This window comes from Tyto alba, unplaced genomic scaffold (genome assembly GCF_018691265.1).
Source record: "Tyto alba isolate M040663 unplaced genomic scaffold, T.alba_DEE_v4.0 Super-Scaffold_2, whole genome shotgun sequence".
Classification (NCBI taxonomy): domain Eukaryota; kingdom Metazoa; phylum Chordata; class Aves; order Strigiformes; family Tytonidae; genus Tyto; species Tyto alba.
Window position 1 is genome coordinate 68,443,899 of NW_024881282.1, and position 24,674 is coordinate 68,468,572.

The 24,674-nt window shown below is 41.7% G+C and overlaps 1 protein-coding gene across 4 annotated transcripts; it reads right to left on the minus strand.

Annotated features, from left to right (window-relative positions):
• Positions 1-253: 253 nt before the first annotated feature.
• Positions 254-24,334, minus strand: PANX2 (pannexin 2). 4 transcript variants are annotated; one of them, XM_042793093.1, is made up of 4 exons: positions 23,818-24,334; positions 23,068-23,386; positions 3,923-5,374; positions 254-2,160 (listed from the first exon to the last, which is right to left on the minus strand). In XM_042793093.1, exons 2-4 carry the CDS (start codon positions 23,291-23,293, stop codon positions 1,799-1,801), a joined length of 2,040 nt encoding a protein of 679 aa, XP_042649027.1. In that variant the 5' UTR covers positions 23,294-23,386; positions 23,818-24,334; the 3' UTR covers positions 254-1,798. The 4 variants fall into 4 exon arrangements, with proteins under 4 accessions (XP_042649027.1, XP_042649026.1, XP_042649029.1 ...); XM_042793095.1 differs by adding an exon at positions 2,997-3,070 and having other exon boundaries at positions 2,052-2,160; positions 23,068-24,334; XM_042793094.1 differs by adding an exon at positions 2,997-3,094 and having other exon boundaries at positions 2,052-2,160; positions 23,068-24,334.
• Positions 24,335-24,674: the final 340 nt, after the last annotated feature.

Sequence of the window (24,674 nt, forward strand, 5' to 3'; positions counted from 1 at the left end):
TGCAGCCATCATCTCCCAGCTGCCCTGGACCCAGCTCCATGTCCCCCATCAGCTCTGTGCCGCCCCATGCCGAGACCTTGGGGGCTTACAGCCAGGTCCTTCAGCTGTCCCCTGAGCCCCCTCCCCTGTTTGCGGCACGAGTCCGGTCACTTGATGTCTTTTTGGTGTTTGGCTGTTCAGGCCAAAAAGGTTGGGCATAACTGAAGTGATGTAGGGGGGGAATGGTGGCTTTACATGTCCCATCTACTGCTTGTAATGAAATCCCACTTGTACATAACTAAACTAGGAAGTAGTACACATTAAACTATTCAGAATAATAGGTATTTATTTTTCAGTGCTATTTTCATTAAATATTGGTATAATATATCCATGTCTGAGGTAATAAATTAAAAATAAATTCAAGATTTCAGTCCCATATTTGTGCTGCATATTTTTTTCTACCATTATACATAATTTTGAAGCAAACACACATAGTCTGTAATTTTGAATGCAGCTAGGAATATTATTTTAACACAGTCACTTTTTGTCTCACTATAATTTTGCTGAGAATGTTTATTGCATGATACACTTTTAATAGATGTTTTAGTTATACTAGAGTTTTCTATTAAATCACACATACCGTAGTTATAGGAAGATGGGCATGAAGATGTGCTTTGAGCCAAGGAAGGCAAATATTGAATCAGAGTGCTAGCACATACTGCAGGACTATTGTCTACCTGCACTAGAGTCCAGATCCAGCAAAGCCATTTAAGTGTGTGCTTAGCTTTAGACATATGAGTCGTTTCAGTGCCATCCATGGCCTTAAGTGTTTGCTGAATCAAGGACTAGCCAAGTCTGAAGACCTAAATTCAGAGACTTAACTATGTGTTATTTGAAAACAGTTTTGCTGGTTTCATATTTTGTGAGATATTTTGTGACGACCTTCGTAAGATTTTTCGTATCAGTGAAGCACCCATGAAAGTTTCTAACCTGGTTCATAAATACACTATGAAAAAATAAGCAGCTACAATGACTCTCTTCTACACATTTTGTTAAAAGCAACACCTGGTTTGAAAAGTTATTAAAGTAATTTTTCCCATGGTAAAATATATTTAAAAAAATAAACTCTTCATTTCATCATCTTCCATCAAACATATAAGCTTGTTAAAGGGCGGGGCATACCTCAGGTATTTTCATCTATAAATGCAAGAGATTGGGTGTATCAATCCTTTTGCACTTAAATGCTGGTGGTAGTAAGGCCCTTTCAGCTAAGTCTCCATCAAGCCCAACATTAGTGAGCTAAAAAAACAAACAAACAAAAATTTTGCTTGCATATAACTTTTTCATAATCCTGAATTGAAAACAAATCCTCTCTGCTTAGAAAAAAACCTTTTATTTAACTGCTGCCATTAAAAAAGTATACCTCACCTCCATGTTGTTTTAATTTTAATCAGTGGTTCTGAATGCAAAGGATTTAAACACTCACTAAAATTACTGTGGCATGTCATCAGACTCTTAATGTTCACAAATTGTGCTAATCCCCATTTAAATCAGGAAGCTGTAGTTTAGAGCTAGAGCTAATGGTTCTCTTGGTTTTAAAGGTCTACTTCCACCAGATTTTCTTTATTCTATTTTGCAAATGACTGACAGTGCACATGATGTGATCCTGGAAAACCGTTTGGCGTTATTACCAAAAGCTACAGGCTGTGTGAAAACTCTCCATGCTCATGCAGTGAACTGCATCGTTGCGGGGACCGTGGTCCGCTCTGCGGTGCCCTCGGGCCTGGCCACGAGGGCGCAGCTCTGCAGCCCGGGGTCTTCAGTACTCCACCGAGCTCACGATTGCCATTGGTTCATCAAATGTCGCCAACCTTATCTGCTTTGGGGTAGGGATGGAGAGAATTTCCCCGGTGTCAGTTGGTGAGTGAATACCATTGTCTATTATGTTGGAAACCTCCTCCTCGTGATCCTCGTACAGTGTGTTGATGTGCAGCAAAGGGTGGGCTGGGTTGCAGTTCAGTGCCGGTGTTGGCTCTGGCTTGACTTGGTTCAAAGTCATACTCGTTGCAGCAGCGGTTGTGGCTATATGGTTGTGGTTACACGTGACAAAAGCCCCAGCAGCAGACACAGCTCTGCATGTCTCAGATGAGTATAGGATCTCTTTTGCTGGATGAGGGGTGTCTAAAAGAAAACAAAGCAGCCATTTAAAAGACAGGTCGTCTTTCACCCTTCCAGTCCATCAGAGAGGACTGTCCTGAACCAGTAAAAGTCATTGGCAATTTTGCCACTGATTTCAGTGGGAGCACGACTGGAACCAAAAATGAATTTTCTCAGGACCCTTTGAGAAATCCAACAGGACTGTTTCGAAACAACAGGGTTGTAAGCTCAGGGAAACAGGACAAACAACAAATGGGTTTTGTAAACTTTGCTCTTTTTTTACGCATGCTCATGCTTCTTACGTGAATGGTATTTTCATAAAATGAACAAAAAACAACTGAAAATTATCTTTTATTCCCCTCTATAGTATGGCAGGTGTTTTATAAATGTTATGATTTAATGTTTTGACAAATGTTATGACTGTTGAAATCCACAGGATGGATACAAAAACACTGATATTTTCAGTGAGAAAAAAACTAGTGGCTACACATTGTAAGCCACTCGTCTTTAGAAAGAACTCAGCAATTTGATATTAACTGATGTCTCTTTCCAGAAATTATAAGTCTACCTTACCTGATGGACTGCAATGTAGGTCTAACTCAAAAGTAAAGCTGAAAATTTTTAATGGGAATGGGGAATAACAGAGCCCCAAAACTACAGTAATTATTTTTTGCCCTTAAAATATTCAAGCACTAATTTAGATGAAGGTAATTGAGACCAGAAAACCCCAGTAGTTTTGAGGAGTTGAAATCAGAGCAGGTGACTGGATAAGGAATGCTGCAGAATAGCTCACATGCACATTGGGGAGTTGGAGGGCTCTAAGGAGCATAGGGATTTGGAAGTGACAGAAACGTTTATACCTCAAATCACTTCTTTGCTGGGCAGTGGGGTGACGGTAGCTGTCAGTCTGTCGAAGCCCAGAGGGAGGTCTTAGCTTGTAAGGAGATGAGAGCCATTGCTTTAAGTACATACAAATCTTTCTGTAACTTCAACTGCATAGTGCTTCTTTCTTATGTCAGTAGCTTACAAAAATAAACAAGAAGATATCTGTCTATCAGTTTATCTACTGATCTACCACTTTTCTCAATGCTCACACGGCTTTCCTCATCGCTCTAGCATGTAACAATTACTGATATATTTAAAACATTCCTTTGAGGTAAGAAAGGGACAGGATTTCCAAGACACACAGAGGAAACTGAGGCACAGAAAGAGCATCTCGTGTGAGGCCACATGGGAAGGGAATGGCAGAATTCCTGCATCCCTGACCAGCACCCACATTTCAGACCATTCATCCTCTGGTCTACATGAGACAAAGGGCAATTTAGAACATTAACACAGCTTCTCACAGACTTCTAAGTGGCCATTACTGGTCAGAGTACTGGTCATCTACTATAGCATTTTCTGTATGACTTGAAAATAAGACAGGTTTGGAACGTGCCAGGTGCTGGTGGATCAGGAAGGATATCATGGAGGCCAAACTCTCCTCATTTCCTTGGCAAGGCATGACTACATTTGTAATTGTGAAAATCTGCTTACATTTGAAAAATTACCTGCACCAACAGCCTGTAGGCTGTTTTGTACAGCTCTGCCTGTAATAAACCTTATCCTCCATACAGCTGTTAAAGAGAGAGAACCTCTATTTCTGAGGCCTGCAAGCCTTAGGATTATTAGCTATCCCAAAATCTAGCAAAGTAGGTCAAACAGTTCAGATAAGCTTTGAGTTCCTGAAGATAGCTATGCAAATTATGGTCTGTGGAGGTGGTACGGGCATTATGGCATACTGTACCTTTGAGAGAGGAGGTAACGTGTACTACGACATTCTCCTCCTGGTTTAAAAATCCACCCTCTTGGCTTTTTGATGTAGGCATCGAGGGGATGGCTTGAATCTCTGGCTTAGGTTTTTTGCTACTAAGTATATACGGATGAACATCCAAGGAAAAGTGTCGCGTGTGTTTTTTTTCACCACTTGTGCTTGGGATGGCATTTGGCTCGGTCTTATGAGCGGATGACTGCTGTGAGGTTTTTGCAGCAGACTCTAACAAAGGAGCTATAAGGCTGTCTGTTGCTGTTTTTCTCCGCACAGGCTTCGGTTTTTCGGGTTTATGGTTTTCAACCTTCATAATGGCTAACTGTTCCTTGAATGGCTGAGGAAGGGGATTGGTAGTCGGGATCCATTTCATCTTCTTCCTTGGTCTCTTAATGATGAGCTGCTCATTAGCATCAATGTCTGCTGGATCAACACTTGGGTCTATCGTTTGGATCCCAGAATCACGCATGGTTGGTGTGGCATCGTGATTGGACTGGGCCAATGCTGCAAGCAGCTGTCGTACCACATTGTCATACATCAGATCACTTTCATTTGTAATAAAATCCAGACGGTTCAATGATTTTATGTGGTCCCGATTTTCATTACAAAACATGGCCAAAATATTGATATCACAAAACTGGGACTTCTGCCACTGTTTCTTGGTCTTTATTCCAACTTTGTTCAGTTTATCAAATATGAAGTTAGACTTGCGAAATATGAAGAGGTGAATTAAGTTGATGAGGATTATCAAGTTCATGAAGCAGAGGAGAACTATATCTACACCAGCAATAATCCGCTGGAGCTGGACAGATGGCAGTTTACAGTTCACTCTGATGTGCAATTTGGAGCTGCTTGTTTTGTCTGGGGGCTCTCCTAATGCACATGTAAATTCATTTTGCTTCTGTGTAGCATAGTAGGTGGATAAGTATGTAATTGGTATGATACTTAAAAAGATGATGAACAAATGTCTCGCTAGATAAAGCTTAGCTAAAAAGTTACTTCGTCCTCTTCTTTCCAGGTATTTCTCAAACAAATTTTGTTCAGGGCTTTTTTCCTTCTCTGCATTCTCAATGATTTCCCTCTTCTCTCTCTCGGTGATCCCTGGTCCTTTGGACTGAATCTGTTTCTCTATTTTTGGTGCCCGCCCTTCAGCTGCACGGTGGTAGCAGTTATCGATCTCCTGAAGTAAAAAATTAAGCTCTGAAGTCAGTCGGGTGGAGGCCAGAAATTCCCAGCCCAGAGCTGGAATGTACATTATCCCAGCAAAAGCCAGCAGTGCATAAGGTAGGAACTTATGCTCAAACAAGGAGGGCCAGTGGCTGGCATCAACTCCTGGCAAGGCATCTTTTAATTCTGTCCAACAATATCCTCTGGCATACAAGGCTTGATCGCGGGTGAAGTTGTGTGGTGTATAACAGTATATTGGCTCCTCTGTATAACAGAGAGAAAAGTCACTGCTGTGCATTTAACCTACAAAAGGAGCTCTGGAAAATAAACATTTCAAATTATATCAATTTAATTTTACTGTATCTTTACATGACCATTAACCCCTCCATGTCTATTAGCTCAGCCTGCACACATCTTCACAAGCCCCAGGCAAAACTATTTACTTGGAAGTTTTAGAATGCACCTGAGCTAGAAATGACAGCAAGAAATACGTATTTTGGTTTAATTATCTGTCTAACAACAATATCCTAATCAACTATGACCTAAACTCTGTAAAGTTAAAAGACCTGATATCTACTATACAGTAGCTGAGGATGCTACGTAAAAAATGCTGAAAGGCTCATTTAGGTGAAATTTAAAGTTCATCCCAGCTAAATATTATTCTCTATAGAAAAAGTTAGATGTAACTGAAGGCAATGATTTTAATACTTATTAACAAAGTCTACTCATTGGATAGAGAAGAAAAAATTTAAACTTAAAGACATACAAGCATTTAGTCAACTGTACCCATTCCAGCTAACACTCTTGAATTAAAGTGTGACTGACCAGGATAGAATCTGGTGTGTTAACTGTATTTATCACTATGAAAATGTAATTTTACATGTGAAACTAACATTGTTTTTTACACAATGTGTGATTAAATGGTAGAACTCACTGTCATACAGTATTATGGAAGAAACAAACACTGTGGATCAAGAAAGCAATCAGACAAAATAATGGAAGAAAAAGTATAGCAAAACTTGTGAAAGCTGGAACTGTATTAATTGCCCAAAGAATTATAACCATTATCAAAACACCCTCTTGAAAGAAGACCATATGTTCATGTTTTGGCAGGTAGAACAAAGGGAATATATTTTACAGTGTTCTGGTATACCTCTAAAAAACTTCCTAAAACAAGACCCATAGGAAGAAGGCATAAAATGAGACCCATAGGAAGAAGTTCTCTTGAATTGAGAATCACTCAAGAACACCAAGCTTGCTGCAGTTCTGAATGCAGTCTACAATTCAGACTGAGAACAGCTCACTGGAAGAGAATGGTGGTACTGTTGTCTTAATAACACAAATCATGAAGACAAATAATAAAATATGTCATTTGATAACAATAAATAAACTATTAAAAATTAATAGGCGAGCAAAAGACCCTAATCCTTTTGGCTTAACAGAGGACTCCTTACTTGACCAACTACTTCTCATATGTGAGCAAATCAAAAGCATTTGATAGTTCTTCAGTAAAATGGTGAGGTGTAAGACTCTTCTGTGACCCATAGAGATCTACATGCTGAGGACTGCACAAAAATTCCTTTTTTTTTTAAAAAAAGTGATTCAGTGAGGATTCTTTTCTAAAAATACAACCAATTTAAACAGAGTTGATAGAGTAAATGATGCTACCCAAGACAGCATGTGAACTAAGTCTGGCAAATTTTTTAAAATCACTTTTGAAGACTATTTTAAAATTATTAACTTCAACCTCAGCGGAGAGCTTAAAGCAGTCTAATGTTGTACAGCTTCCCATTTTGACTATTTTTGTGTATTTACAGCCATATGTTACAAGAAAAATGCTCAGTGACTCTCTTGGTTTCAGTAATCACAGGCCCACCCAACCCTACCCATGAAGGGATGCATACAAGAAATTTCAGCTCCTACCATCAGAGTTACGGTATGACTTCCCGGGAGACAAAGTAGTTTCCTATGTGAAAATGTTCCCGTGGGGAAAAAATGGCAAAGAAGCATGGTGCATTTCTCAAAAGCAGAAATATTTTGAATTGGGTGTCCTTAAGCTCAGTAGAACCTGTCAACATGCAATCTATTTTCCTATGACATACATGGGTTCATTTCTCCTAGGTCTCAACACTACAAATACTTGGGAAGACAGCAACAAGCATTCATACAAATCATCCGTAACAAGTATTTCTGGATTCATGTATCAGTTGCTATTACCAAATAAACTGTGAACAGTTCTCTTCACTGCGACCTGAAAGCTAATGTGACTTCTGCCAAAACTGTATACATACAACAACAATAAAACATATATTTATTTTATAAATAAAAAAAGGAAAACAAATCAAAATGCCTTAACATTTACATTTATGTTGGGCAGATCACATAGAGACTAACTCTGCACTCTATCTATTGCCAATGCTTCAGTGAAAAAGTCTGAAGAGCTTCATTAGAGGTTACTTCAAAATTGGGGCTGCCCAGCCCAGTCAAGAAAGCAAATGTCATCTTACAGGAATTTGTTTGCCTTTCCTCTGTTAAACATTTTTTTAGCTGCTCCCATTGCCTGGTAAATTGTGAGAGATCTCTTAATTTACTGGGATAGCTGAGCATGGTGTCCCGTTCTGATTCAATGTTTTGTTATTTGTTGATGATAATCTAGTATTTTCTTTGCATATTTGTTAAATTGACATGATTTTCATTATATGCCACATAAATCCCCAAACCCTTCAGATGAAATCCAATCCTCAGTGAAGTCAGTGGGACTTCTGATAACTGATTGAAGTGGGGGCAGTGGGGTTACAATTAAATTTTATTCAAATGGTATTTTCTAAAATGTTTGAGCCATACTCACTGTGACTGAATGACACTAATTTTGGTATTCTACAGAAGAATCTAGTTTAACCTTCTCAGCAAAGGACTTGTCTCACAAAGCATAGCATCAGCCTCAGGAAGCTCATTCATCTACAAAATAGTCCTGACAATGGAGAAGAGTACCCTTCCAGACAATGATTCAAAGCAAAAGACTAATTTAGCTGTTGCCTGGAGGAGCCTGTCTCTCTTCATTGACAAAAGGCTGCCAAGCAAGATTGCTACTAGGTTTGACTTAGCTTTTGTGAATGTTACTTCTTAGGCAATGTCAGAATTTAACCTGGCATTTAACACCATGAAGGTGTTTGATGCCATCATAGTAGGGTATGGACCTCTTTCTCCTCTATTGCAATCTGTGTCAATTGGGAATAAATGAAAAAGAAGAGCATCATGTCAATAACTAGTTATGAAAGATGGCAGTAACATATCGCTGGATCTCAACATGCATATCTGATGAGAACAGGGGAGTAACAAGTTGTTCTTGCACATATAGCTCATTCTAGGTGTGAGGGCCCTACTTAATGCAGTTTCAAGAAGGCACATAAGATGTATGTTTTTATTTTACAGTGTTATCCTGATAGATAAGTAGCATTAAAAAAAAGCCTGTAACAGTGTTAAAATCATAGCTCTGACATTGGATCATGCAATATAAAAAAAATGTATTTACTTTTCACTTTAGATTCATAAATATAGAAAGTTTCTACTGATATTCTTATTTCACCTTGAAAATCCGCAAGCAGTTTATGAAGTGTCTTTTTCAGATAACCACTCCAGTCACTGTGAAATACAGCTTTTCCCTAAGACTCTACTGTTTAATTGCATGTGGTGTGGCTATTCAACTCTGTAGGAAAAGACAATAGAGTAAGATGCTGTAAAGAAAATTTTTTTAAAAGCTTAGGGGACATTATTATAGATGAGTGGACTGGTTGTCTTCTCAATGTCTTCTCTAATGTCTAGGCTTAAACCCATTAACATAATCTATCCCTTCACTCTCCTTGATAGCTACATTCTTGTGAGCCCAAGACACAGAAATTCCTACAAAAAAAAAAAAAAAAAAAAAAAGAAATGGACAGCAAGGTCATCATCTCCAAAATAATCCTTTGCCAGTTCCAAACAATAATGAAAAAGGTGGTTCAGGGTGGACATGTATTTGTGATTTGCACACATGTGAATCTGTAGCAAAGGCAAAAAAAAGTAAGATGACTAAGCTGCCATCATTATTGGTGGCTGGAATACTAAACTCAACTTTTCTGCATTAAATGTGATGTCTTACTGCAAGATTTTTAGCTCTGATGCTCAGAGTAAAATCAAAGTCTGAAGGTCTGCCTTTAGTTTCACCTACACAAATGTGTTAATTGCATGCCAGAATATGAAGTTCAAGAGTTTCAGAAAACATCACTAGAATACCTGAGAACAAATCCTGTTTTCAGTAATACCTTCCTACAGTCACTGTCATTCCCAGGAAATGTTCCTTTGGAAAAAATTTAAGAGACTAAGTAACCCTGTGATAATGCTGTGCAGAAATAATTACTACATTGGGAAAAAAAGTCCTTGATGTCAATATATAATAAAGTACGTTATACTTTACCTTACACTGGCTTGAGTATAAAGACGCATACTAAGAAGTTTAGCTTCCCTTTTTTTGATACTATTAGATGATCACAGGAGCACTACATCAGATGTTTTCAACAGTTGTACATAAACACTTTTTATTCTGCTCACTATGCATGTAAGTAGCTTCTAGAAGTCCACAAAACTGTTCTCATGGATAAGGTAAGAGAGACATCTTACTGAATTTTTTGGACATGCAAACAAGATGAAATAATCAACACAGTTACTTAGTTGTATAATATATTTGATTGTTAGTCCACTTGAAAAATTAAAATCCCTTGGCTGCTAAGTTTTTCCACATGCTCCATTCTGCACCATCTCATCTCATCAGTTTAAGTACTACTTAAATGGAGAAAAATTACTTGCAGGAAGTACTGTGGTACAAAAGGCATACTTTAGGGGAATGAAAGAGAGTGCATGGTTGTGAGAAGATAGCCAAGGTAGGGAGAGGGATGAAGGAAGGGGCTGTGCTCAAAGAACATTGGAAAGAATCTAAACAGGCAGTATGGAAAGGAGGAGTGAAGGCAAAGTTTGGAAGCTAGGAGCTGCCAAGTCTGCTGCCTGTTCGTAAAGGCTCTGAGAAATGCCTGTGGGCTTCCTGCAGCCACAGGCTCTCACTCCTACCTTTCCCAAACCAAGGTCAGACACCTCCTTTGAGTGGCTCTCCAATCTCCATATACTTTAGTATACATTCAACTGCCCTCTTCAAGGGGTCCTGAATTAAACACCATTTGTCAAGCTGCAAGTGCTATGCATGAAAATGTTAGATAAATAAATATCCTGCTTATTTTCAACGAGGAGATACAATACTCTAAGTTCTGAAATTCCTCAAGCAAGGGTCTGGGGTGCTGAGGTTTGGGGTTGGAACCCCTGTGAAACTTCTGGCTGCAAAAAAATGAATGTCAGACCTGGAAACTGAGTTACCAATGGAAAACTCTGATAACTGCTGTTCTAGACCATTCCCTGAAGTTAAACCCCAATGCAGGATCATGGAAATGTGGGAAGGAACCTCAGTAGTTACTGTGTACCACATCCTCCTCAAAGCAGGGCCAAGATTGAGTTCAGATCGGTTTGACTAGGACTTCATGTCTGAAAAATCTCCAAAGATGGAAACTACACAAGCTGTCTGTGCAACTTGCTCCAATGCTTGACTGTCCTCAAGGTGAACTTTTTTTTTCTTTAGGTTATGTCCAGCAAGGATGGCTGATTCATGCAGGAGTAATTTTTTTTTTTTTTCACTTTTTAGCAATGGTCATTTCCAAAAATGAATGCAACAGTCAGTTGCAGCAGGTACATATTAGGTAAAATATGGCTGGAAGGCTATCATTGAAATACAAGTGGCTAGAGCTCAGGCCTCAGTATTGCATTTCAACCAGAGAGATCAACAGCACAGTTCACCGAGGAGGCTGTGTGTGTTTGCCTATCTATTAAAAAAAAAAAACTTGCAAAAAAATGTGAGCTGGTGTATGGCACGCAGAAATGACACTGTCAAGAAGGCATGGTAAGCTGTAGATATGTATCATGCGATAGTACCTTTGAAAAGTTAAGTTTTAAAAAGTCTTCCTGGGAAAGTGAATGAATTGTATTTAACACAAACATTCGCCTTCCCCTTCAAAATAAAGCTAACAATGCCAATCTCATAGTGTTCAGCACTGTAAAAAATTAGACCTGCTCCTAAAAAGACTTGAGTGGCTTCATGCATTAGGGAGTTCCTTTGAAGCCAATAGGATTACTCACAGTGCATAAAATTTGGCATGTGCACCTCCCTTTGAAGAACTGATGCTGTAGGGGGGTCAGTTTCAAACTTCTAAAATATTATTATGAGCAAAAGTTATTTAAATAAAGACGGACAACACATTTACAATGCTTTTGGTAGACATTAAAAATTAAGAAAGGAAAATGTTACTCACAAACACTATATGCCACTATATAAAGGGCAAATGACTTTTCACACCTACCATATTCCCAGTGAAATAAAGTATATTCACACAAAGCAAAATATAAGCCACAATAATAAATTGTGTATGTCTCATGTGACCTCCAGCTTTTAGAATTTACTCCGGAAAAAGAAATCACACCTCATTAATCTTCCAACTGAGTTGCATGATTTCGGCATTCTAGTGCAATAATTCAGTAATGCAGGAGAAATAACATGATTTTCTAACAGCAGACAGAAAAAAAAGAAACCCAGTTTTCAGAAAATGTAATTTTAAAATTAAAAAATATTAAAATTCTTGTGCTATACCAAGTATGCCTCTCGTGCAAAAAATTCTTTGAGGATCTAGAAGTAAACATTCAGGCTGACCGCCATGGACCTACATGGGTATAGGCAGCAGAAGTGGTGCTTAGGTGCTGCTGAACAGGCTGGATCTCCCAGCTCCTGGACAAGTGCCTAAACCCTCATGCTGGAGGCCCGAGTTAAGTATCAGATAAGTATATTGATAAGTATACTGATAAGTATACTTACTGAGTTAAATATATTGTAGACTCACCCTGGGCCTAGTGCTTCCTAGCTTCTGGCTTTCTGCCCTCTTGAAGAGGGCTGCTAAATCATCGTCATACTGGTGCCCAACCTGCCTATGAAGACAAGCTGGTATTCCAGTCAAGTTCTTTGAAGCACTCCTTGTACAGTCCTCTCCACTTGACTCTAAGAAGAAATTCAGTGTTTAGGTAGAATCTCTGAATCTCCCTGCCCATCAGAGTCCAGAACACAAGTTTCTAACAGCCAAGATAAATAAGAAATTCCCTGAATTCAGCAATAAATGACAGTATTTGACAAGAGTACTGCTCTCCTTATATTGTGCCATACGTGTAAGTAATCAGTAATCAGACACGCATGCTTCATTCATCTTGGGTACTGAAAGAATTGCACAAGAAATCAGGTAGCAAATTGTTTATTTTGAGAAACAGAAATAATTTATTTAGTAGTTTTTCAGCAGTTTTTAAACAGAAAAGAGGAAATGTCCTGGATCCTCTTCTCTCTGGAAAAAAAAGAACAAAAAACATTTGTGTTACTGAGGTTGAAAATGTAGTCTAAGGGAGTATAACATCATCTATTCCATCTCATTCACACAGTCCACAAGCAATATGCAGCTCTCTGCTTTGAATGTGATTTTAACAAATGCTGGTTAATTCCCAAATTAATTCACAGACAAAGGAAAAACTAACTTCCTTAATTTAACTGTTTTATTTAAAAGGTATTTAAAGGTTAGACATTAGTACAGCATGAGGATGGATTCCTGAAATTACTTTTGTGTATCAACTGTAGACATACAGTCCTATTAAACTCACCGAGTTTACTCATACGAATAAGAAAACATTCATCAAACTAAGCCTTAACTTAGCAAGCTAATTATTAAGAATTATTACTTTTATCAAAACAAAAAGACAATACCTTTACCTTTCTTAGGGTATATTCTTTCCAAATCTGAATATAGGTTCCATGCCCATGAAGTCTTCCTAAGGTACAAATTTCTCCATGATCAACAAGGTAAGGTATAGCCTTTTTTGCCCACTCTCTGAAACCACTTGTCCTGTTTAAGAAAAAAACCTTGAAAAGAAAGTCCCTAAAGAAATGAGACCGGAAACCACTGCTGCTAGTAAGTTTTACTGCCCTATACTCTCAAAGTCTAGCCATAATGGGTTAGATATAGATAAGCAGTTTCAAAGACTGATAGGTAATGGCTTACCCACAGGGGTAACTGCAATGTAAAGGCAGCAGCAGGTGTCCCTATATTTACAATTCGGGTCTTTTTTCCTTGCAGGACTGCTGCCTGAACTGCATATATTTTGGATCTGTAGAATCAATAAATTAGTAAGGCACTTTCCTTGTATATATATAAATTTACAGAACTATATTTTCTGTGATAAACATTAGTCTTCTAAAATTAGCTGGTATGCTGAAGTTCACTTACCAGCAGTCTGAGGCTTAAAGATTTGTAACGCCTGCCCAGGTTATTCAGGAGATAAAGATACCTACTCCTACTTGGCTGATATGTTGAAATCTGTTGGAGGTTATTCCAAGAACAGCAACTGTTATGCAGAAGGTGCAGAAACACCCAAATTAAATCCCTTAGGCTGCTCCTATAGAGGAATGTTTCCTCAATAATGAGCTACCATCCACCATGTGATGGCCATGCAGTATGGTGGTAACGTCATTGGAAAGAGAGCTTATTTATAGTGACTGTACTGTTGAACATCACTAGGAGCATTTCTTCCTGTGCTCAAAAGAGCTCTAGTGAGAACACAGAAAGCACCTGGAAGGAAATTACAATGCCTGTATTTGTACATAGAGGTGTGTTTCTGTATTATAATGTTATGCTAAGGTTTGAGGGAAGGCTAGATCTGAGTTTAAAAGAATGTATTCATCAAAATATAATTAATGAAATTCAGTCATGCAGACAGTGCTACAAAACAGATCTGAATAATATTTACTTCTAAATTTAGTGCTTACATGTGGAGGTGAATGGAATTTTGGTGATGTACAGATGATCTCCATAGGAAAACAAGTAATGTGTGAAAATAAGTGTTTTAATGTTTTCCAAAGATCAAAACAATATTTTTTGACAATTCAAAAATTTACCTCTAGAGATGGAACCCCAGAGCAACTACAGAAGCATCCAGACACTATGATAATGTGGACTAGAGTAACACCCAAAGTAAAGTGCAGGAATATGTAAATGTCAAAGTGAAATGAATTATGAAAATCCAGTGAAACTGATGGTACATAGACAAGGGTGGCTTCTTAAGTCAAGAGTCAAGCACAAAATACAAACACAGGAAGCAGCAGGAAACAGCAGGTTTGTTCTACTGCATTATTGTTATTTAATGACTAGAAATGAAAAAGATGGCTTAAGTACCTCTTGGCATAAACATAGCACCCAGAAAACTGCATATTGAAAAAGAAGAAAAATGCCAATAGTTAGCTCATTGAGTAATAATGTTATTTTAATAACATAGTATTTAGAAGGCAGAGATGGCTGGTCTACTACTTTTTGGAAAACTGGTTCCTCCATGTGTAGAGAAAATGAGTTTTGTAAAGTACCAGAACTGTTTTGATCTATCACAACAGATCTAGGAGAGTCAGCCTCCCAGGGCTCCCAGGGGCTCTGCCAGTTCCAGTGTGGAGGTCTCCTGCCCTCCTGAACAGGTCATGGATCCCACAGAAGATAAGGATCCATAAGAAAATAACCTCTTTTCTTCCCTAAGAGGATAACTTCAAAATGCTGAAATAATTACTTCAGCATAGAACTAAAATGTTCCAGAAATAGTCACTGTGCTCTAAGCTGCACAAAACACACTGCACATCTCAGCCAGGCTGCATCACTGCTCTGATAACTTAGAATCTGCATGACAGGCATGGTGCCAGTAGAGAAAAGCAAACAAATCCCCAAACCTTGCTATCATAATGAACTGCTCTATTTCCCAGTTCAAACGCGAGAGTATAATACATGCCTGGAACAAAATCCCTGATGATGTAAATATCTGCACTGATTCCAGTGTTTTTCTTAGAACAGATCCTGTATCATGTGAAACAAAGGGAATCTCTACGAAAATTATGCCAGTCTACTGCGAAATTATTCAGCTTTTGTAATTCAACGTGTATACCTACTGAAGCTGCACACTGCAGTCATTTTTAATACTGACAGAATCCAAGGAACTCAGTGATGATGCAGATTCTTCTTGAAGAGTTTTACAGCTCTAAGAAACAATATAAGCTGAGATTTTTTTCTAGATCATGGATGCAGAACTTCTACCTAGTTTAGGGACAAAAAAAAGGCTAAAATACTTCAGGGTAGCTTTGAAAAACAGTCTCGACCTTACTCTTGTTTATTCACAAGGTTTCCTTTTGACAAAGGTGAATGAATTAAGTAGCTCTCAAGCAGAAATATTTTCAACCATCTGTTAAATTAGCTGAAGTTATCTGAAAGCATGTAGTAAATCTCATCCACATTTTGGACCTCTTCACGTATGTGACACTTGAGAAGATGAAGGGTTAATACTGCAAATAGGGTCATTAAAGTCTGTATGAAAAAAAGATGATGTATATGAGGCAATGAAGTTTGAAAAATGGAATTCATGACAGAAAAATATCTGTAGCTGCTAGAAACAGCAGTAGAATGATCACACGTGTGAGGCTCATGCATTTCCTCAACACCTTTCCATTTAGCAATCAGCTGTGTAACTGCAAATTGTCAAATGATCAAAACTCATGGACAGCCAGCTCACGTATCTTACGCATACCTTGTGTTTGTGTGTGTGTGTGAACTGCCCCTACCCTTTGGGAAAAATTCCATCAGCAGTGCAAACAGCCAGCCGCTGAACTGCAGCCAGCCTGTAGTTGCTTGTACTATTGCAGTTCTTTTTAAAAATATGTGATTAGAAAGCACTTAAACACAAATATTACTGAGACACTCCTTAAATTTTCTTTTCACTGCTAATACCACCTCAGAACCAATTTCTGCACTGATGTTGTCATGTTCATAAAACAACTTGGCCTTGTCTTCTTAGCGCTAACAAAAATCACTTGGAAAAACATAATCTTCACTCTCTTACTATACGTGGCTTTATAAAGTTAAAGAGAAAAAATGGAAAATAAGATCAAAAGCCATCTATCAGGTAAGTCACCTAAGTAAGCATATTTAAATATCCCACCCACAACTTGAAACAGAAATACAAATTAGAAAAGTTGACCAGAAATACAAAATAAAATTCCGTTTTATAATACAGAAATCCTCAACATATATTATTTCAAACATACTGTAGGGTGAAATGCATAAAAAGACATTGAACTCACGCATATACTGTATTACACAGTGAAGTAAGCATTGCTTATGCAAATGATTACAAATCAGAAAATAAAACATAAAAACTTGAACTGACCCTTCAGTCATTTAACTTACTGTCTCCTTCCATTACTTCCTCATGAGAATTTTCTAGCAGAAGAGTGGTAGAGGGCTGAGCTACGTAACTGCTAAGAGACATAGAAATACAGTATTTATGAGCAACTTTGGGGTATTTTGTAGGCACTGTTTTATAAACCTAGCAAGAAAATTAATGCCAAAGCTTGGCTTTTGACTAAAGTATAAAAATCGACTGTGTTATTATTTTGCTTTATTTTAATAAAGTATTGGTATTTAACAGCTTCTGAGAGGAAAGGACACATGATTACAAAATTGAAAGAATAATTTACTGTGAATAGAAGCATGAGGCACTATACAAGAGGGGTATGACTTAGCAATCCCTGTAATTGGCCACATCAGTCCCAAAGCTTTTTAAAGTTTGGAAACCAAAATACTTCAATATCGTGAAGATAACACACAACAGAAGCAGCAATATATTCTCCTTTGGGGCCCATCATGATCTGGTCCCTTACTCAGAGAACCTCCCACAGACATTATTGATAGCATTGCTTCTGAACAGAGCACAACACTGAACCGGAATATTTAAACCACTTACTAAAAACATCAAACAATACAAACAAACTAAGCAGAACATCAGGAAAGCCAACTATCTCTTCATCTACTGAGTTCTGGAACAGTGTCTTGGAAGTTCAGCAAATGCCATGAGATGCTTCACTACAAAAGGCTGCCACTCGCTGCCAGTAGCATTATTGCCAGTCACAGAGGACAGAACACAGCACTTGCTGACCCAGCAGCATCCTACTTGTGGCTGTGGTTTGTGTGTACTAGTTCCATGGTAAAAACAGGGAGAGTAGAGGAATGGATGAAAAACACATGAAACATCAAACAGACCCACTTCAAACTGGTAATGAATGTTGCAGTCTAACACTCTTCATCCTGTGCATTTTAGAAAGGAATGGAAAATGGAAAGGCAGTGTATTAAAGGACTAATCCCTTTTTCTCTAGATCCATACCTCCCCAGACTGACCATGCCTTGACAGGATATACTGAAATGTCATAACTAAAAACAACTGCTGAACACCAACACGGACTATAGCTGGACTAGAACTACTTATCTTAGAGCCTTACATACTAAGATTTAATTAAAGTTCGGTGTTTTACCATTTTTTTCACTAAATATTAGCCTAAGGCTAGTCTGCTTCAACAAGGAAACACTTTAAATGCGTTCTTTAAAAATACATAAATAAAAAGAACCCCCAAACCTTTACTGTGGGAAAGGGAACAATTCAGCAGTCTCCAACACAGCTACAATGGAAGGACAAAAGTGACAACCTATACTTACAGGCATACAATTTGTATAGTCACCTATTCCTGCACTGGGACAGCACAGCACTACCACATCTGAACTCTCTAATTCATACTGGTTGTATTTTACTTCTGGTTTGCACAGTAATAACTAACTGTTCAAGCCTCTGGGGAATTAAAAGTGAGGCTTATGGATCTTTGGGTGTGAGAAATCAAACCTCTAATGAGTCAAATAAAAGCGGGGACCTTTGCAAAGCACTGCATATACATTTGCATGAGTGCTCCAGCCCATGCCTAAGAATTTATAGGGTGTGACAGGGGTCATGTGACTGTTCTGACAGAAATTCAAACACATTTGTATTCATACTTAAATAAAATATTTAATTGCTATCTTTAAAGCAGTAATGTCCAAACAAAACCAGAGCAAACCGAAGTAAGTTCCCTTGTGACAACCAACTGTGCACATTGATATTCTCAACAAGGACACTGCTGCAGAAGAGGTTTCCTTTAGCCTATTCTGCCTTCTGTAGGCACCTTCACCAGGGCTGAGAGCCCTGTCACTCCAGAAGACCAATTATACTTAAATACAGATCTACCCGCTGGGTCAGGGAAACATGTCTCCAAAACTTTCCTTATTATCCTCAAGGTCAACATACACTAGTCTCTAAATACAGGATGTCCTGGTTTTATATGAAGTCTGTCCATGGGTGAATTTTAGAAAGGGAAACAATATTCATTCTTCTCTTGTGGGTGCTCATGTGTGGGCTTTTTTTGTGTGGGGTGGCTGACTATTGCTCCTAAATGACTTTATGATGATCTTATGCCAAGTATGAATATGGCACATAGATTTTTTTTCATTAACTTTCTAGGGCTGTCCTTTCTGGAATCACACTGGTTTGCTTGAAAAACATTAAAGAAGAATTGAGAGACTCAGAAATGATAGTATAAGAGGTTAGCTGAGTGACTTTCTCTTCTCTTACGGAAGAAAGTTTAGAAATTCTGAAGAAAGGCTGTATGCATTTCCCTGCAGAGGGGCCAGCGCAAGAATTGTATCTTACTTCATCCATCGGAGTGAAGACCTGTCCCCATTGAAATCAACAGTCAAACTCTTACTGATTCCTTTGCAGCCTGAATTTAACTCTCAGGAGCACATCCTAGTGGTGTGTATGCCCTACCCTTTCCCTCTGCAAAGAGATCAATTTCACCCAAAATGCACTTCCATCTAGTAGTGAAGTTTGGAAACAAAATTTTATCTCCTAATACATTTTGGTTATGTTACAGATTCATTCATAGGGCAAAAGCAAACCAGGGATGACAGCTCATTTTTTTCACATTGAGCCAGACAGTAAGGATACTGTCAGCATCCAGGGCTCCATAACAAGGAGCGTGGCCAGCAGGTCGAGGGAGGTGATTCTCCTCCTCTGCTCTGCTCTTGTGAGACCCCACCTGGAGTACTGTGTCCAGTTCTGGGGTCCTCAGTACAAGAAAGATCTGCTTGAGAGGGTCCAGAAGAGGCCACGAAAATTGTCAGAGGGCTGGAACACCTCTCCTATGAAAAAAGGCTGACAGAGTTGAGGTTGTTTATCCTGGAGAAAGCTCCTGGAAGACCTTATTGCAGCCTTTCAGTAAAGGGGGCTTGTAAGAAAGATGGAGACAGACCTTTTACCAGGTCCTGTAGGGACAGGACAAGGGGCAGTGTTTTTAAACAGAAAGAGGGTAGCTTTACGTTGGACATAAGGAAGAAATTCTTTCCTGTGAGGGTGGTGAGACACTGGCACAGGTTGCCCAGATGGGTTGTGGCTGCCCCCTCCCTGGCAGAGTTCAAGGCCAGGTTGGACGGGGCTTTGAGCACCCTGGTCTGATGGAAGGTGTTCCTGCCCATGGCAGGGGGGTTGGAACTAGATGATCTTTAAGGTCCCTTCCAACCCAAACCATTCTATGGTTCTATGAGATACACATGATAGAAGAAAAGTCCAATACATAATTTAGAGGCTTTTGTAACACATTAAGTTCAGCTGGACTGTGATTTATTCAGAAAATCAGCATAGTATCTGCTAAACAATTAGGTCATGCCTTTTATGCTACTAAACCAGTAATTTCCAATGTAATTTCTCAAAAGTGATGTAAAGATTAGAACACTCAAATATGAGGACAAGCAAATCACTTACATGAACAGCAAATGCATTAACCTAAACAATGACTTTGCTCATGGCACTAAAACATCATAATTAACTAAATAACTTTATCTTCACTCACAGGTAGAGTACAGTATACAATATATTATACTACAGACAATGATTTTTAAGGTTGTTAATTATCACCTTTTAAATAAACAACACACTCTTTCTTTGTCCTGTGCTGTGGGGCTGAACTCTGCTTTCATACATGCTTTGTGGTAGCCTCTGGCCCCCGAAGGCTTAGTGCCACCCTGGGATGCCCAGGCTTCCTGCGAAGACGGGGTGCCTTCTGCACACCCCCAGGGCGGGACACCCGCCGCTGGGCCGAGCAGCTCTCACTGCGCTTGTTGCACAGACTGTACAGTTGCTCTTGACTACACTTTAAGCTACGCTTGATCCCACACACATAAACTCAAAGGTAGATCAGAGAGATAAGAGGCTCATATCTCCTCTATTCACTCATCATGCTGATTCTTCCAAACTCCAGCAAAAAGTTTTGTGAGAAACCACTGCTTTTTGATAACTACATTTTTATGTCTCGAGTGCACACACCACTGTTCCAAGAGCTTTACCAACACTGATTAAATAAGATTGTATAGACCCCAGAAAACAGGGGTGTTCTCAATTTAGTGGCATGATGATAGCTTTCCATGGCTTGCACTGAATATCATTAACAAAATGAGAAATAATGGTTCAGTATCACACAAGGGCCCAAAGCAAAGTTTGGGAAGCTACTATGACATTCGCAACTAAGGGGCAGCAGGAACCTTATGCAATTTCTTCAGCAGAGTTTGTACTTTCATACCTATTATTTAAATTGCACACAGGAAGCAGTATTCAAAGGAAGCAAATGAAATTAGATTTTTTTCAAGGTCACTGGCAGTGCATGGATGAAACACAAACTGCAGAACCAGTTACAAGCATGTATCCAGTTGGACTGTTGTTATTACCAGGGTCAGTGTCTCTGGACAAGCTTCACTTAGGAAAGAAGTCTGAGTAAATACTGTTTTGTTAACAGAGTAACATCTGTTTCAGGTCACATTAAAATTAATAGACGTTTTGCTCTTGAACTCAGTGGAAGAAGAATTGAATCCACTAATCCTGAGCTCTTCAACTCCACTCCACAAAGGAATCTATTTAGTTTCATCAGACCCTTACAGTCTTTGTATTACATTCTCTTGTATCTCTAATTTTTTTCCTTTTTCTCGTATTATTTTTCTAACTGCAGACCACCTGAACAAACACATGACATCATATGACAGAAGAGTGTTGTCCCACATTTTTCCAAAGACATAAGAGTGTTTTTTGTGTTGTCTTGTAAGCTTTGTCCTGGCAGGACACAAGAGGTTACTGCCCTCTATCTTACTGGGCCAAATGAGCATACATGGTCTGTAAGTATACACAAATGATACTGCTTTTGGTACTTCTGAAAAACAAATCTGGAACGCAACCATCAGGCTGGAGAACAGTCTTCCACAGCATAAAATAAACTCAAATGCAGAAATTCAGTAGACCCTCTCTCTTCCACATACTTGTGTGGACCACAGTTCAGACTTGCAGAGGGACATCCACTGATTAATCCAAGTCTCTTAAAACTTCCTCTGCAATCTGCAGTCTCGGAGGATTTGTTCATATAGAACAAGATATTGCTATCTGTACAAGCAGTGAGTCATCAAAGGACTTCTGCTGGGGAACTTGCACAATGTGAAGGAACATACGTGAAGGGGCATGACCTTTCCTGCACCCAAGATTACCTTTAGGCACGCTGAGGTTCAAACCTGTACATCTCAAACAGTATGAGGGCACATATATAGGTATGCAGTCCTGTGAGCTTCTGTAGGATTACCTTTTTATTTGTTGACTTATCTAACAAACTAAATAGAAGAAGGGATCACCAAACTTTTGCATTCTACAGAGGTTCACCAAAGGTGACCTTGAACCCTGCCTTTCAATCCCTGTGAAGAGACAGTTTTCAGATGTTTAACAATCTCGGCATGCTATGTAAATACAGCCTCTTTGAGATATCTCCAGATGACCATCCAAAAAATGAAGCTCTTATTAACTGGCTGAAGATCTTGAGCTATATAACTGTGTGTTTAAAAACTGAGGTAGATTGAAAAAGTTTTAATTAAAAAAAAAAATCTTGAGACTCCATTTGCAAGCAGCTATTCTCCTGGGCAATCTAACTTTATCTCATAATGAAAACAAATATTAAAGGTATGTAAGTGTTGGAAGTCAATCCCAAAGCAGCGTGCAAAGCAAGAGCTGCATGCTGGTATGCTTATACTGATTGAATACAGCCAATTCCCACTAACCTCACGAGCTACAGACCGTCAGGTCAGTCCTGTATATTAAAGCACTTATAACATCAGGCAGATCTTCAGGGGACCTTAAAAGCAGTCATGCACTGGCAGCTACACTCATCAAGCCTGTACTTCAGAAAGTAAACCGATGTTTACATACGTGCTAATGGCCCGAAAGGTGTCACAACAGTTCACTGGGTCGGTCATTTTCAGGGGTCGTCAAAACTTGACCTCCCTAGCCTGGAAGGACTCCACGCTGGCAATCAAACCAGGCTTTTTAAACTGTTACTGGTGAGGGCCCTCGACAGAAACAGTCACCAGTGACTCCCACTATCGCAATACGGCAAAGCACAGTGTGCGTGTGTCTCCGTGTATTGTATCGCCCTCCATGAGGGCGCCTGCCCCTCCCTAGCAGGCCGGTTAAACACTCACGTTGTAGACGCCTGAACCAACGCCTGGACAATTGCTTGAAGTCAGGCTGAGTCCCGCTCTGGACCTGCCCGGGCTCCACCTCACGGAGCATAAACCCTTACCCCGTGTGTCCCCCCCCCCCCCCGCCAGCTCTCCGCCCGCGCCGCCGCTGCCTGCCGCTCAGCGCCCGGGGCCGCCCGCCGGGCTGGGCTCCGCTCCCCGCCGGCGGGAAAAGCCGCCCGCCCGCCCCGCGGCACAGGCACGCGCGGCTCCCTCAGCGCCGGTGCCCCCCGGGGAGCGGCCGCTGCCCCCGCCCGCCCGGGGCGCCGGGGCGAGGGGTGGCGGCCGCCCCCTCAGCAGCCCCGAGGGCGCGGCCCTGCCCGCCCCGCCCCGCCCCGCCGCCACCGCCCCGCCGCCCTTACCGGCGAAGTTCTTGGTGAAGACGAGGGTGACGAGGAGGATGGGGATGAGGACGGTGCCGATGGTGACCACGCGGTCGAAGGGCAGCTCCAGCTTCAGCTGGAGGAGCAGAGCCGCCAGCGCGCCCGCCTTGTCATCCTGCTGCCCCGGCAGGATGAGCTCCTTCAGCTTCTCGCCCGCCAGCAGCGCGGTGGCCATGTCGGGGTGGTTATCGATGATGTGTTGCATAAGCGGCGGCGGCGGGCGGCCTCACGCCGCCGGGCCTCCGCGGGGACGGGCGGCGCGCTGCGGCGGGCTGGCTGCGGGCGGCGCCCGCCCGGCCTGCGGGGACAACACCGACAGCGGTAACGGCGGGGCCGCGGCCGCGCTCCTCTACCGCAGCGGCACCATCTTTGGGCCGGCGGGACGCTGCCCCTGCGGGGCCTGGCCGCCACCCCCGGCCTCCCCCCGCCCGCCCCCCCGCAGCCCCGCGGAGAGCGGTGCGAACGGGCCGGAGGAAGGAGGCGGCCGCAAGCCCGGCAGCGGTGCAGCGGCAGCCGTGCGGGGCGAGGCAGCCCCGCTCTCCCCAGAGCCGTGCAGAGAAATGTCACGAGAGGCGGGGAACGAAAAGAGCTGCCCGGTGACAGCTATGCGGTTAAACGCTGCCCCCGCTTTGCAATCCATGCTGTGCAATAGCGGCGAAGCGGCCATGCAACAAGACAGATTGGAGCTGCCTCCCTTAAAGTGCTGCAGACAAGGAAGAGGGCATTTACCTGGCAACTTCGGTTCCCTCGGTTCCCAGGGGATGGTGAGCAAAACCGATGACTTGTAAATAACAGCGGAAGCCGCAAATAAACTTACACTGGACCTTCCTGCCGGAAAAAGGTCCCTGCACCTCCACAAGTAATAAAATCACTCCGGCTTCGGAGCGGGAGGCGAATGATGTGTTGATGCTTGTTATTGCAGAGGGTGGCTGGCGCTTGCATGGAAATGCCCGCCCGCACCGAGCAGCAGTAACGTGCAGAGCAGTTCAAGAAGGGGCTTGCAGCAGCCGTGGGGAGGAGAAGGAGGAGGAGGAGGAGGCGAGAGCAGCACCGGAATGAATTGCGGGAACACAGAGGTCCTTTAAGGTTTTGAAGCGAGCAGCTGGAGCCTGCGGGGCCGGGAGCGGCAGCCGCAGCAGGGCGGCCGGTGCGGGCACAACACATGCGGGGCTGCAGCGAGCAACACGTTGCGGCGGCGGCCCCGGGCGGCGGCGGCGGCGGCGGCCGCGTCCCCGCAGCAGCCAGCGCGCGGAGCCACCGCGCATGCGCCGGCGCGGATCTGGGGGCGCGCGGGGCCGGGCGGGCGCGGCGGCCGCTGAGGGGAGCGGGGGGCGGAGGAGGAGGATGGCGGGGGGAGGCCCTGGAGGGGACCTGGAGGCAGCGGGGACGGGTGACCCCGGCAAGGAGGAGTCCCGGGCTCCCCTCCCCTCTCCTTCCCCCAGGCCGCCCCGCAGCGCACACAGGCGAGCTCAGGGCCCGGGTACGGCGGCGCCTCCCGCAGCCCGGGGACTGTGAGAAGTGAGGGGGTGGTGGTGAGGGAAAGGGAGACCCTCACCCAGGCAGTCTCTGCCCTGAAGGTCTTCAGC

What these genes read in the sequence shown, in the direction of transcription:
- PANX2 (XM_042793093.1), bottom strand. Translation starts at nt 23,293, where the DNA reads ATGCAACACATCATCGATAACCACCCCGACATGGCCACCGCGCTGCTG. An exon ending in CTTCACCAAGAACTTCGCCG is followed by an intron (nt 5,375 to 23,067) that starts GTAAGGGCGGCG and finishes TCTGTTATACAG; the next exon opens with AGGAGCCAATATACTGTTAT. An exon ending in CGTTACCTCCTCTCTCAAAG is followed by an intron (nt 2,161 to 3,922) that starts GTACAGTATGCC and finishes GTTTTCTTTTAG; the next exon opens with ACACCCCTCATCCAGCAAAA.